Source organism: Lactuca virosa, chromosome 3 (assembly GCF_052849685.1).
Source record: "Lactuca virosa cultivar CGN04683 chromosome 3, Lactuca_virosa_CGN04683_v6, whole genome shotgun sequence".
Lineage (NCBI taxonomy): Eukaryota > Viridiplantae > Streptophyta > Magnoliopsida > Asterales > Asteraceae > Lactuca > Lactuca virosa.
Genome location: NC_136428.1, coordinates 255,629,599 through 255,645,283, shown reverse-complemented (window position 1 = coordinate 255,645,283; position 15,685 = coordinate 255,629,599). Strand labels below are relative to the sequence as shown.

General features: G+C 37.5%; 1 protein-coding gene across 1 annotated transcript; it reads left to right on the top strand.

The window, feature by feature from the left end:
* Positions 1-4,193: 4,193 nt before the first annotated feature.
* Positions 4,194-6,316, top strand: LOC145162921 (uncharacterized). The gene is made up of 3 exons (XM_079081897.1): positions 4,194-4,274; positions 5,046-5,823; positions 5,977-6,316. The coding sequence occupies exons 1-3, from the start codon at positions 4,224-4,226 to the stop codon at positions 6,156-6,158; spliced, it is 1,011 nt and encodes a 336-aa protein (XP_078938023.1). The 5' UTR covers positions 4,194-4,223; the 3' UTR covers positions 6,159-6,316.
* The last annotated feature ends 9,369 nt before the right edge of the window (positions 6,317-15,685 follow it).

Below are 15,685 nucleotides of genomic sequence, written 5' to 3'. Positions count from 1 at the left end.
CAAGAGCTCCATCAACAGAATATAAAAAGAATGTGCAATTTTCATGGATAATATGAGACTTAAATTATATTAATATAACGGGATTTTGTTTTATACTTGTATTTAGAATACTTTTAGATTGACCGTTATCACTATCAAGCCCTTTCTGTAACTTCATTCTCAAAATGCAATAGGGCGGTAAGGGTGGTAAGCGCGAAGAATATTGAAAACCAAACTCATTAGGAATCAAAGAAACCTCCTTAAACCCCTACATCAGAATGGGTGAGTCTAGTCATTGCAATACTAATAATGCCAATATTTAAATATGCGAGGACACATGTTGTAATTTTCTTATACATATAGTAGAGACAATTCTAATATATAAGGGACACATTTAAACTCTTTAAATTTAGTTGTATATTATTAATTCTAGTTAATTGCGAGGACGCAATGTAACAATTAATAAATAACGAGGGGTTAATATTCAAATTTATATATCTCTATTGTAAATAATATTAAATATTTAAATTCACTATTTAAATAATAAATAAATATTCAAATTTAAATCTGTATTAAATACTATTTATTATTTTCCCGATTTAAAACAATTTAAAATTGGTAATTATTCATATTTAATAAATCTTTAAATTTGAAAAATGAAAAAATAAGGAAACCCTGATATAGGCTGCTCATGTCGTGAGCATAAACCTCTCACGTCGTGAGCTGTGACTAATGGTTTTAACAATTACGAATTTTTCAATAATTATTCTTTCATTCAATTTCAACAAGCATTTACAGAAAACGTGGATCTAGGGCAAATGTAATCATGAACCAATGGCTCTGATATCACTATTGGGTTTTTTAAGCATCAAATACACTCTAAAGTAGCTAGCGGAAAAGCCGAAACTATGATATACCTAAGTGCACATGCAACGTATGGATCTATGGTTTCATGCTAATTACATATACCCTAGAAAAAAATACAAAGAAGAAAAATATACCTCTTATATAGCCCTTGATCTCCATGCTTGAGATCTCGTCCCCCGCGAAGTTGCTTGGATGAGAGGACCCAAACCAGAACCCCTCTAATGATATCACACCCGATGACCCCAAATAGTGGAATAAAAATATATACGAGAAGGGTCAATTTCAAAAACCCTAAGAGGGTTAGAAATCGTCCCTAAGAAGGGGAGGAAGAAGAGTTGGTGAAACTTCAAGCCAAGGTGCAAGGAAGAATGAAATCCCTAAGGCCCTATTTATAGCCTTTGATGTCTTTCTTGGTTTTGTAGTCCTTCCCATGTGAGACAAGGAGGCAACCATGAAATTCACTCCTTTTCCCATGTGGAATGGAGTGATTTTCGTCCAACCCTAATTCAATAAGGGTTCTGGAACATTCTTGATGAACCAACTATCGATCAATTAATATTCAACCCTTTAACTAATTAAACTGTTAATTACTTCCCAAATATATTTCCAATTAGTTTATAATTAATTATTAACCATAATAATTAATAAACCTATTTCTCCTTTATTTATTCTACTCAATGTGGGTCTTGAGTGCAACCTAAAAGGACCCTGTTATTATTACAAATATTATCAATAGTTAATGACCTTGTACACTCTTTCCAACACTTTATCAGTTGATAGCAAGGTGAAGTGGAAGGAATCCTAGAAGGAGAGTCTAGGAAGTATAGTATGTGCTTGATAGGGCATCGGTGGAGATGAAAAATCCTAGTAAAGTCTAGGAAAGTATGTTTTATGTGCTTATTGGGACACATAAATACACACACACACACACACACATATATATATATATATATGATATATATATATATATATATATATATATATATATATATATATATATATATATATATATATATATATATATATATATATATATATATATATATATATATATATATATATATATATATATATGTTTAGCAATCATCATGTGTAGTGTTGAAAAGTGACTTTGAAACTTCGGGGCAAATCTGGGGACAAGTAGGAGTATGTGTGAAAGCTAGAAGAGGCTTATACTACCTAAAGCACATAACTCGTACTTAGATAAGGAAGAGTCACAAAGTCGCTATGGCATTAGTAGTTGGATAGATAGTGTGGCTAATGGTGACAAGTTGATAATGGTGAAGATACTAAATTTTGGTTGGGAGATTTGATTTTGAGTGCTAGGTCCCAAGACTGTTTGCTTTGGAGGTTACTAACAATGCTCATATTTCTGAGTATTGGACAGATAGGGATTGGGTAATTACCTAGAGAAGATCTATTCTTGGTGGGGTGTTGGAGGCACAACTTCATCAACTTATGGAGATGTTGGACTTTGTTCAACATATTAATAGACAATATTCTTAGAGGTGGGTTATCGGGATAGATGATTTCTTCTTCGGGATGGCAACTAAAGCTAGGCTCGATCTTATTGCCCTCCCTGTTGGTGGTGTAGCTAGTAGCTGGACTAAATTCCTTCTTATAAAAAATAATATTTTTATTTGGAGAGTTTGCTCGACTGTTTAACGACACATTGCAATCTCGATCAAAAGGTGTTAAGTTACCTTCTCTTTTATGTCGGTGTTGAGGGGAGGTGTTAGAAGATGTTTTCCATGTATTTTAAAATGCTCGTTAGCATTGCATCTTTGGCAGAATTTGGAGAGATGGTTTCATTTCACGATTCTGAGTTTCGATTCCATCAAGATGGCTATATTTGACTATTACGATTTTCGATTCCATGGAAGATCTTTTCCGTATGATAGGTGCGCATGTGGTTACAAATGCTTGGAGATTGATTATTGAGGTGGCTTGTGATACGTTGATTTTTGTTCTTTGGACGTACCGAAACATGCAAGTTTTTGAAAACAAGAAGTACAAGGAGTTCATGTTTGATTCTATCATTTCTTTTTCGTTTAATTGGTTTTCCACCAAGAATCGTAAAGTTAGAAAAACATTTACCTGGTGGATGCAAAATCCGCTTATGAACTAATTGTTTTGTTTGTTTTCTCCAGCTTTTAGCTAGTTTTATAAGTTTGGAAAAAAAAAATTGTTAGCTCACTTCAAAACAATAAAATAAATGCAATGGTTAACTAATGTAAATGTTTTATCTAATTTTTAGCGTCATTCGATTATAATATAACTTTCTAGTGATTTTTTTTTTGCTACTTGAAAATATAACATCTTGATATAAATAGTTATCGCTGGGTAAAGGAAAATAATATAGTAGCTTAATTGAAAAAAAAAACTAAAAATATAGTTTTGTAATAGAAATAAATAATACATTTGTATAATATACATTTAAAGAAAATAGATATCGGTTCTCCTATATTTAATCGTGGACACGGTTGATTAAAATCTTTTGTCTAAAATACATTTAAATGCATTTTAACCTCATGATTGGTTTTTTACAAAATAATTTTTGTAGTTGTGAATTAATTCACATAAAGACTCTTTCATTCTAAATAGAAGGGACTTTTTTCGAGTATTAATATATAAATGTTTACTACATAAATTATATGCAATCATTATCCTCTAAATTTATAGCAATATATATGATAGTAGCTTGTTATAAACTATCTTTATAAAACGTAAAAGTTGCATATACTATTTTCTTAATTCATTTTAAAAATAAATACAAGGAACTATTTTCGAATATTAGTATCTAAATGTTTACTACATAATTATATGCAATCATTAACCTCTAAATTTATATCAATGTGTATGATAGTAGCTCGTTGTAAACTATATTTCTTAAACCTAAAAGTTGCATATATCATAAATATTTTCTTAATTCATTTTGAAAATAAATATAAGGAACTTTTTTCCAATATCAATATCTAAATGTTTACTACATAAATTATATACAACTATTATCCTCTAAATTTATAGCAATGTATATGATAGTAACTCGCTTTTAACTATCTTTATTAAACGTTAAAATTAAGTTGCATATATCATAACTATTTTCTCAATACTTTTAATAATATTATAAAACTATAAAGATCTACTGTCAAGCTCTGGTAATATTGTTTTATTATCGAATACACTTATATTCACATCTTACAGGTATGGGAGTCTAAAAGCAAAACACTTCAAATTTCAAACTTTTATAAAGTTGTACCCATTTATAACCATACGTAAATGAATTTTACTCGCTTTTTTCTTCTATATATACACTACGAAATCACCTCTATTCGAATCATCCCAATCTTCAGTCATTCATTCTTACTTTCATAGCCATGAAGTCTCATTGCTTCCTTTTGGCGTTTTTTCTCTTGGTCGCAACTTTTGTAAGTTTCGTTTTCCCTCTTTAATCTTGTATATTTTGCACATTTCATCAAATAATTAGGTACTCATTCCAGATTGTACAACTTTCAATTGCATAACATACAAGGCTCAATGCATAATGTACAAGGTTCATTGGGAAGTTTTGTTAAGTTTCATTCGCATAACATAAAGATTATTTTGCATAATGTACGGAATTTATGTTTATAAACTAACTGTTCACATGGATATGAGATTGTTAAGTCATGTTTTTTTTTTTTTTAGTAAAAGGCGAAAGAATAGTTCGCTTTGTGTTCACTGCGTGGCTGCTTGCTTTGTTAAGTCATGTTTGTATCATTCATTCAATGATTATTATTTGTGTAATTTCAATAAATAATGGACACGTTTCATGCGCGATGTACAATATTCATTGCAAGGTACTATAATAATAATGAGGTGTCATAATCTGGGCAAAATAGATAAAATGATCGATAAATTGTGTAGTTTCATACATTTGGCAAAATGAATATGTTATTGCATGCTAGCATTATCCATTAATATATTATTATAGTTATACTTGTATCAATTACAACATGATTGCATATTCTCAATTCATGTTGACGCTCCAATTGGTTATATATAAGATATGCATGGATGTTTTGTGCATTATGCATATTTAGTTTATATTTAAATATGAAAACGTGTGTAACCTAAGCTATACGAACTATATATTACCATTTTTGAAGATGATCGTTTATTTAAAGTCACTAATTTTTTAATTCGTGTATTATATATAGGTTACACATGTTGGGTTTGCGGCACCAATTTCCATACCACTCTCTTCAGCCATTCTTGTTCCAGGTACACCAGCATGTAACAACACACCTCCGCCTTCACCCACCGTATCTCCGCCAGTTTATGCACCTTCACCCGTTCCAAACCCACCGGTACCTACTCCAGCACCCTCTATTTCACCCACACCTGCCCCCGCCGTGCTAGCTTGCCCTCCTGTTAGTTCACCATCGCCAGCGCCCTTTAATGAAGGACCAGATGGACATGGTTATAATCCGCCGTATCCAAACCCACCCATTTTCCCTCCTACTCCGGCGATCTCGCCTAGTATTGCTCCCGATTTTCCCTGCAACAGCACAACTCCACCACCGCCAGCTCCACTGCTTCCGTATCCACCCACCACTCCACCTGCTGTAACACCATTACCTCCGCTGATACCACCGATAATTCCACCATACCCAATAAACACTCCACCTGCACCTTCTCCTACAGTACCAGTGACGCCGGCACCTGCACCATTTCCATATCCAACAAACACTCCACCTCCCCCGCCACCTTGCATCACCACACCTCCACCCTCAACTCCACCATCTCCGAATTCACCTAATATGCCACCACCCATTGTCCCACCCTCAATCACTCCATCATATCCCATTTCACCCATCATTCCTCCATATATTCCCTCACCAAATATGTCACCATCTTACCCTGTCACGCCTAGCCCCTCACCACCTTGCAACAATATTGCTGCACTGATAAGCAAGCGAGCATTAAACTCGGAAGGTACTAGTATATGTATTAACGACTAAACATTTCCATTAAAACCTGAGCTACAATATATATATATATATATATATATATATATATATATATATATATATATATATATATATATATATATATAATCCGTAATGATTGATTGATCATATCTTGTAGAGTGTTTTTCATCATGCAAGTTAAGGTGCGAGTTAGACTTGAAGCAAGAAAGATGCCACCAAAGTTGCATGGCGTGCTGTCGTCGTTGTAACTGTGTTCCAGGACAATATGGAAACAGAGAGATGTGTGGTTCGTGCTACACTGATATGAAAACTCTAGCTGGAAGACCCATGTGCCCTTGAAGGCCTGCTACTTTATATAATTAGTTCCCCAATTATATGCATGAGGGAATCAATAAAATTATGTTTGAAAATTATGGATATTAAAAATAACTTGGTTTTGGATTGTGATATCTATTTGTGGATCAGTGAAAAGCATGGATAACGTATTTTGAGTGAAACGCATGTGTTATTATAACAACCTTTTATTTTGTTTGAACTCAAAAATGCTACAAAATTAAAATATTAGAATCTTATGTAAGTGATTATTTAAACTTCAAGTCATATTAACCAAGTTAAACAACGAACAAAAGTTAATTATGTACATTATAATAGGGTTTATGCCCCAAACCACATATGCACCCTTATCGAAAATCATAATATATATCCTCAACTTCTTCGAGCTGACCGAACCCACTACAAGAAACGAAAGCAATAGCGAAGATCCCATTAGCGGTGACGCACATTTTTAGCGACAACACGTAATTTGTGCATTACCTGTCGCCGCTAAAAGTGTGTGTCGCCACTAAAGGTAGAAAATAACGATCCGCGTCAAAAGAAATTGGTTAACCCTATCCGTTAATTTGGACCTAATCCAGTGGCTGACAAATGAAGATCGCTTAAGTATAAGCAGCAACATCAATGGCAGCGACATCGTTGCCGATAATGCTCCTAAAAAAAAGTGGTATGTTTTCCCTCCAGATGGTGTCGCTGCTAAAACCCTAATGTCACCGCTAAAGCCTCCCCGCCACCGCTAAAGGTTAGCGCATATATACCCTTTTTCTCCATCGCTTTCTGTATTATGTCTTGTTTCCATTCTCATTGACGTTGAAGATAGTAAAATTGATCCAAGTCCTCCCAGCGTCTATCACCGTCGACGACAAAGAGTGCCATCATCGGTGATAGAAGCAGCATCGCCGACCACAGCTGTCATTTTCTATCGAGATTTTTTCCATCGCAAGCTCCATTGTTTTATAGGTGTTTATCTCCATTTTTTCGATTTTTTTCTCTCCACTGACTATCTAATGATTTGGGTGTTTGATTTTGTGTATTATGCTTTGTTAACCTCTAACTTCGGGTTGTTATCATCACCACCACAACTGCCGAATTTTTTGCCAACACAACACCACCACAACACTCCCACAGCACCACTGTGACATCCCCATTTTCACGGCCAGAAAAGGCTGATTTTCTTTATGTTTATAAAAATCAGAGTATCTCTTTTAAGAAAAATGTTTCGAAATTTGTTCCCAGAAAAACACGATAAATACGTTATCAAAGCATTTCCGAATAAATGTATTTTATTCCTTTTAAAACGTTGGGATGTCATTGTCAATACAGAAACATAAGCATAAACAGAACTTACATTCATTATCGCTAGTGATTTATATCTCATTAATCTCTCAGTGTAATGGAACTTCATATCGACACTTGTGATACAAATAAGCTGGACTGGGTCAGGTTGGGAAACCTGGTGAGTACATAGGGTTTTCAACCCACAATAATATAATTATTATGTTTAAACATCAAACAATCAACCCAATTACTCATCCTCATTGTCTTCTTAAGGATTTACCCTAAGAATCAGCTATTCCTCATTCATTCATTCCTAAGGATCATCCTAAGGAAACGGCACGAAGTCCTACGTTGCCACAGTTGTCAAGCACATCTGCTAATATTATCACTTAGGCGTAGCTTCCAGAATTGTGACATTCTCTATGAGGCGCTTCTGTCGGTATTGTCCTTTAAACGCTACTGTCATGGTTATAATGTCCTCTATTAGGCGCAGCTGCCGATACTATCCTTAGAGCACAGCTGCTAGGATGTTTAGAGTACCTCATAGATCCATAAACATCTACAGGTTATGGCGCATCTGCCAATGCTCATCTATAGGGTACTAGGTCCATTGTTGCCAATGTCCACCTATAGCGCACTATGTCCACACTACCAATGTTCCTCTATATCAGCTTTCGTCTCTCATCATTCATCTACCCATGTTATACCCAACATATTTGTAGATATAAAATACATATACAGTTTAAATCATTTAAAACATGTATAAAAATCTTTCACGCAACATAGACAACAAGTATTCAGACAATATGCACACATAGCACGTAATTTAAATAAAATACTTCATATCTATGTGTAAGATGAAAGTAACTATGCACTCACCTGATAAGGTGGTGATTCTGAATTCGGACAGCGCTTTCTTACTTCTTAAAACAATTTTCCTCGACAAAACCTAGTATCCTTACCACTAGGGTTTAGCTCAATATTCACCGAGACTAATTAATAGTCTAGCTATTATTATTATTATATAAGCTTTAAACAATATTATATAACTCATAATAATAGCGCAAATAATTATTATAAGACCCTAATAACATTACTATAATTAAATAAATGCTATATTAAAAATAGTGTAGGCGTAGCTCACTTACAGCGGGTTTTATAGAAAATCGGGTTTCGCTTGGAGCAGCGTTTCCGAACCAAAAGACCCTTTTTCTCGGGACTCCGGGAGCCTCGGGGCTTCCTTCGGGTGCTAGGGGGTTTACCTAGGTTTTAGGGGGGGTTTAGGAGCCTTAGAGAGAAACTAGTGAGAGAAAGAAGGTGGAAATGTGCAAGGAAGTCGGCAGCCCTCGCATGCCTTTTATAGGCGCGAGCCCTCTCGGAACATTGGGCGTTCGGAACTGCTACACGGGGCGTAGCCTCGGATAAGATCGACATGCGTCGCTTCGTTGGTGGTGCATCGTGGCCACTCCTCGGACCAAGCAGAACGAGTACGTGCAGCGCTCCCTTCTCACACGCGGGGCGTACCTCGTACGCGAGGCGCTTCTTGGCTACGCTGGGCGTCCGAAGTATAGGTGTCAGCATCCGAAGGCGAAGCGTGATCAGCAAGCAGCGGCTAGAATCCGGCCACGTAATCGATCGAGCAGCAGGTTTCGCAATTTCCCTTTCCGACTTCTAAAAATCATAACTTTCGCATACGAGCTCCGTTTTCGACGTTCTTTATATCCACACGTAGGCGGGAATGTACTCTACAACTTTCCTTTAGATTCCTTCAGTTAATTTTGACTCTATTTTAAAAAATTATATTTTTAACAGGCTGGGACACGATTGGTCCGTTAAAAATTCATAACTCCTTCATCCGACGTCTGTTTTCGTCTGTCTTTTTATCGTTATGATACTATTAATGAGATCTTCGATTCTCGTTTAGGTTGTGTCGGCTAAAAACCGCTCGATCTAATATTCGAACTTCGGGTTGTACACTGCTAAGCCGAAACTTTGAAAAATCATAACTTCCTCATACGAAGTCAGATTTGGGCGTTCTTTTTATGGACGCTCTCGGTTTAACATATTCTACGACCTTCGTTTAGATTATTAAGGATAAAAGTCGTTTTTATCGTAAATTCACTATTTACGCTTCCCGGTGTCGTGTCGGTTTCGTCGCGAAACTTCGACGGGTCATAACTTCTTCGTTATAACTCGGATTTCGGCGTCCTTTATACGTACGGAATCCTTGTAACATATGCTACAACTTCTATTAAGACTATTCATTCTAAATAGCCTTCTATCAAAAAGTCATTTTGACCCCTATTATCTCTAAATTGACTAGCCCGGATCTACGGGCGTTACAATCATCTCCCTCTTAGGATAATTACATCCCAGAATCATCAACGAAACAAGATTGTATAATGACTCCATACGTTAACTCTTCATCCTAGGTAATAATCGTAACTTCTATGTTGCTTCAAACGAGTATCTAACTCTTGGACTCCTTGACTGCAAGTGGCACTCGATCTTGTACCTGCTCGTTAGACTCCAAATTATGACATTCGAGTCACAATCTCTCTGGAGACTCCTTATTCTTAGCAAACTGAAGATAAGTTCTTTTATTACTACAATGGATTGATGTGTCGTATTCTAATGACCTATCATCGTATATTGTAACGCTTAGACTCAGGTCTCTTAGAGCTTTCCAGAACAGACTTTACTTTCCTTCATGTTCTAATCTCATCTTAAAAGGTAGCATTTCTAGCTACAAGAAACTATCGCGATACCTCTACCGATCGCTTTTATTTTAATCTTCCGGCTTAAGTCAGATGCCACATCAAACTTGGTTCTCTGAACCACGTATCATACTCATCGTAGTCGGACTCAATTCGATATGACCACTAGGGTCGGAATAACAATCATCTTCTTAATCATTACCGAAACGATGGTAACGACATACTTGAATAAAACGAAATCAATTACTAGCTTCTTGGTAACCTTGTGACTTTCCCTGATCCAAGCGTGAGTCCTGTGCTTCCGGTAGTATATGCATCTACTACCTTTCACACCTACTCATACTCGTCCCAAGTATTGTCTCGTAGTTTTCCAAGTCACCATACAGAAATCACATAACAGTTTAACACATCAGATAACCAAACGAAGGTATTATTATTTCTTGAAACTATTACATAGGTGTTCAAGTTCACCCTATATTATGCCTCTATCGAGATTTTTTCCATCGCAAGCTCCATTGTTTTATAGGTGTTTATCTCCATTTTTTCGATTTTTTTCTCTCCATTGACTATCTAATGATTTGGGTGTTTGATTTTGTGTATTATGCTTTGTTAACCTCTAACTTCGGGTTGTTATCATCACCACCACAACTGCCGAATTTTTTGCCACCACAACACTCCCACAGCACCACTGTGACATCCCCATTTTCACGGCCAGAAAAGGCTGATTTTCTTTATGCTTTATAAAAATCAGAGTATCTCTTTTAAGAAAAATGTTTTGGAATTTGTTCCCAGAAAAACACGATAAATACGTTATCAAAGCATTTCCGAATAAATGTATTTTATTCCTTTTAAAACGTTGGGATGTCATTGTCAATACAGAAACATAAGCATAAACAGAACTTACATTCATTATCGCTAGTGATTTATATCTCCTTAATCTCTCAGTGTAATGGAACTTCATATCGACACCTGTGATACAAATAAGCTGGACTGGGTCAGGTTGGGAAACCTGGTGAGTACATAGGGTTTTCAACCCACAATAATATAATTATTATGTTTAAACATCAAACAATCAACCCAATTACCCATCCTCATTATCTTCTTAAGGATTTACCCTAAGAATCAGCTATTCCTCATTCATTCATTCCTAAGGATCATCCTAAGGAAACGGCACGAAGTCCTACGTTGCCACAGTTGTCAAGCACATCTGCTAATATTATCACTTAGGCGTAGCTTCCAGAATTGTGACATTCTCTATGAGGCGCTTCTGTCGGTATTGTCCTTTAAACGCTACTGTCATGGTTATAATGTCCTCTATTAGGCGCAGCTGCCGATACTATCCTTAGAGCACAGCTGCTAGGATGTTTAGAGTACCTTATAGATCCATAAACATCTACAGGTTATGGCGCATCTGCCAATGCTCATCTATAGGGTACTAGGTCCATTGTTGCCAATGTCCACCTATAGCGCACTATGTCCACACTACCAATGTTCCTCTATATCAGCTTTCGTCTCTCATCATTCATCTACCCATGTTATACCCAACATATTTGTAGATATAAAATACATATACAGTTTAAATCATTTAAAACATGTATAAAAATCTTTCACGCAACATAGACAACAAGTATTCAGACAATATGCACACATAGCACGTAATTTAAATAAAATACTTCATATCTATGTGTAAGATGAAAGTAACTATGCACTCACCTGATAAGGTGGTGATTCTGAATTCGGACAGCGCTTTCTTACTTCTTAAAACAATTTTCCTCGACAAAACCTAGTATCATTACCACTAGGGTTTAGCTCAATATTCACCGAGACTAATTAATAGTCTAGCTATTATTATTATTATATAAGCTTTAAACAATATTATATAACTCATAATAATAGCGCAAATAATTATTATAAGACGCTAATAACATTACTATAATTAAATAAATGTTATATTAAAAATAGTGTAGGCGTAGCTCACTTACAGCGGGTTTTATAGAAAACCGGGTTTCGCTTGGAGCAGCGTTTCCGAACCAAAAGACCCTTTTTCTCGGGACTCCGGGAGCCTCGGGGCTTCCTTCGGGTGCTAGGGGGTTTACCTAGGTTTTAGGGGGGGTTTAGGAGCCTTAGAGAGAGAAACTAGTGAGAGAAAGAAGGTGGAAATGTGCAAGGAAGTCGGCAGCCCTCGCATGCCTTTTATAGGCGCGAGCCCTCTCGGAACATTGGGCGTTCGGAACTGCTACACGGGGCGTAGCCTCGGATAAGATCGACATGCGTCGCTTCGTTGGTGGTGCATCGTGGCCACTCCTCGGACCAAGCAGAACGAGTACGTGCAGCGCTCCCTTCTCACACGCGGGGCGTACCTCGTACGCGAGGCGCTTCTTGGCTACGCTGGGCGTCCGAAGTATAGGTGTCAGCATCCGAAGGCGAAGCGTGATCAGCAAGCAGCGGCTAGAATCCGGCCACGTAATCGATCGAGCAGCAGGTTTCGCAATTTCCCTTTCCGACTTCTAAAAATCATAACTTTCGCATACGAGCTCCGTTTTCGACGTTCTTTATATCCACACGTAGGCGGGAATGTACTCTACAACTTTCCTTTAGATTCCTTCAGTTAATTTTGACTCTATTTTAAAAAATTATATTTTTAACAGGCTGGGACACGATTGGTCCGTTAAAAATTCATAACTCCTTCATCCGACGTCTGTTTTCGTCTGTCTTTTTATCGTTATGATACTATTAATGAGATCTTCGATTCTCGTTTAGGTTGTGTCGGCTAAAAACCGCTCGATCTAATATTCGAACTTCGGGTTGTACACTGCTAAGCCGAAACTTTGAAAAATCATAACTTCCTCATACGAAGTCAGATTTGGGCGTTCTTTTTATGGACGCTCTCGGTTTAACATATTCTACGACCTTCGTTTAGATTATTAAGGATAAAAGTCGTTTTTATCGTAAATTCACTATTTACGCTTCCCGGTGTCGTGTCGGTTTCGTCGCGAAACTTCGACGGGTCATAACTTCTTCGTTATAACTCGGATTTCGGCGTCCTTTATACGTACGGAATCCTTGTAACATATGCTACAACTTCTATTAAGACTATTCATTCTAAATAGCCTTCTATCAAAAAGTCATTTTGACCCCTATTATCTCTAAATTGACTAGCCCGGATCTACGGGCGTTACAATCATCTCCCTCTTAGGATAATTACATCCCAGAATCATCAACGAAACAAGATTGTATAATGACTCCATACGTTAACTCTTCATCCTAGGTAATAATCGTAACTTCTATGTTGCTTCAAACGAGTATCTAACTCTTGGACTCCTTGACTGCAAGTGGCACTCGATCTTGTACCTGCTCGTTAGACTCCAAATTATGACATTCGAGTCACAATCTCTCTGGAGACTCCTTATTCTTAGCAAACTGAAGATAAGTTCTTTTATTACTACAATGGATTGATGTGTCGTATTCGAATGACCTATCATCGTATATTGTAACGCTTAGACTCAGGTCTCTTAGAGCTTTCCAGAACAGACTTTACTTTCCTTCATGTTCTAATCTCATCTTAAAAGGTAGCATTTCTAGCTACAAGAAACTATCGCGATACCTCTACCGATCGCTTTTATTTTAATCTTCCGGCTTAAGTCAGATGCCACATCAAACTTGGTTCTCTGAACCACGTATCATACTCATCGTAGTCGGACTCAATTCGATATGACCACTAGGGTCGGAATAACAATCATCTTCTTAATCATTACCGAAGCGATGGTAACGACATACTTGAATAAAACGAAATCAATTACTAGCTTCTTGGTAACCTTGTGACTTTCCCTGATCCAAGCGTGAGTCCTGTGCTTCCGGTAGTATATGCATCTACTACCTTTCACACCTACTCATACTCGTCCCAAGTATTGTCTCGCAGCTTTCCAAGTCACCATACAGAAATCACATAACAGTTTAACACATCAGATAACCAAACGAAGGTATTATTATTTCTTGAAACTATTACATAGGTGTTCAAGTTCACCCTATATTATGCCTCTAATAGGCTACATTATACGATACTATCCCTTGGTTACTTCATAACTCGATCTTTGGATATCAAGCCTTCACTCCTGAATCCTTGCATTGTTATCTGCTTCGTCAATGATCATTTGAAATGCTCTCGCCTTTGGCTTTGGCGGCACATTTGGCTTTGTAGCCCCTTCTCTCTTTCGGCAGTCTTGCTTGAAGTGCCCTTCCTCGTTACATCCGTAGCACACCCTTTTGTTGAATGTACACTCGTTTGCATAATGCCCATGCTTCCCACACTTGAAACAAGTCACCTCCTCACCGCATTTTCCAGAGTGTTTCTTTTTGCACTTCTCGCACCATCTTGTTTCACTTCCTCCTCCTCTAAACTTCCTTGTACTGGACTTGTTGTTCTCATCGGGCCTTGCCGATCCTTCAAATTTCCTCTTTTCGCCAACCTCAATCTTGTTGGCGGCTCTTCCCTTGATGATCTCCTCAACAGACTTGGCAGCCCAGATAGCTGCCTCCAATGTAGGTGCCTGACGTACTGGCACTGCATATTCCCATAGAAGTCCCTTGGCATACTTGTGATTTTCATCAGCTCATATGGGACAAGACGTAAGGCAAACTCCATCTTCTCTGTGAAGTTGTTGGTGTATTCATCAATCGACATGCTTCCTTTCTTCAAGGTTAGGAATTGGTTCTCTAGCTCGAGCAGGTTTTGCGTTGAGCAGTACTTGCATTTGAATTGTACCAAAAACTCTACCCACGTTAGTTGCAGGGGCTCATTGGGGTTCAGAGTCTTCCCTAGGGTGTTCCACCAACGAACAGCGCCTCCTCGGAACTGACGCACTGCAAAGGTGGTATGTAACTTGCCGCTGCAACCACACGTTATGAAGGCCAACTCCATCTCCGAGATCCAATCCATAACTCCGATTGGATCTTCCTTCCCAGTGAAGGTCGATGGCTTGTAAGTTATAAAATATTTGTACCTGCATCCATTCCTTTCTTCTATGTCATCTTGATTGTTTCTTCGAACTATTGGTGGGTTGGCTTGACCAATGGTCCCATTGTACTTCCCTTCCTCTGATTGCTTGGGAATCAGCTCGGGTTGCTCAATAGGCATGGTAGGTTCGTCCCTATTTAACATCTGCCTCATTTCTTCCCTTTGTGCAGCTAACATAGCCCGAATCATGGCTTGTAATCCAGCCATGGTGATTGGCTCGGGTGCAGCTTCTACTACAACAGGTAATTGCTGAATCACTGGGGGTTGATTCCTATTCCCATTTGCATTCCCAGCTCCACTGCGGGTTCCTGCCATTTTTGATCTATACACCGAATAAGGTGAATCTAGATCTTTATTTAGGATAGACGTTTAAATCATCATTATCTCTCCAAAACGTTTATATACTAATTCTAATATCATAGTTGTACGTTTAGAATCTTAAACACATAAGGTTTCCAGATCCGGTCGACAACAGACCATAGATCCGAACAACTAACAGCATATCATGCACAAAGCATTTAGCA

Coding starts and splice junctions, on each gene's coding strand:
- LOC145162921 (XM_079081897.1), top strand. CDS start 4,224: ATGAAGTCTCATTGCTTCCTTTTGGCGTTTTTTCTCTTGGTCGCAACT. Junction 4,275..5,045: donor TTCTCTTGGTCGCAACTTTT/GTAAGTTTCGTT, acceptor TATTATATATAG/GTTACACATGTTGGGTTTGC. Junction 5,824..5,976: donor GCGAGCATTAAACTCGGAAG/GTACTAGTATAT, acceptor CATATCTTGTAG/AGTGTTTTTCATCATGCAAG.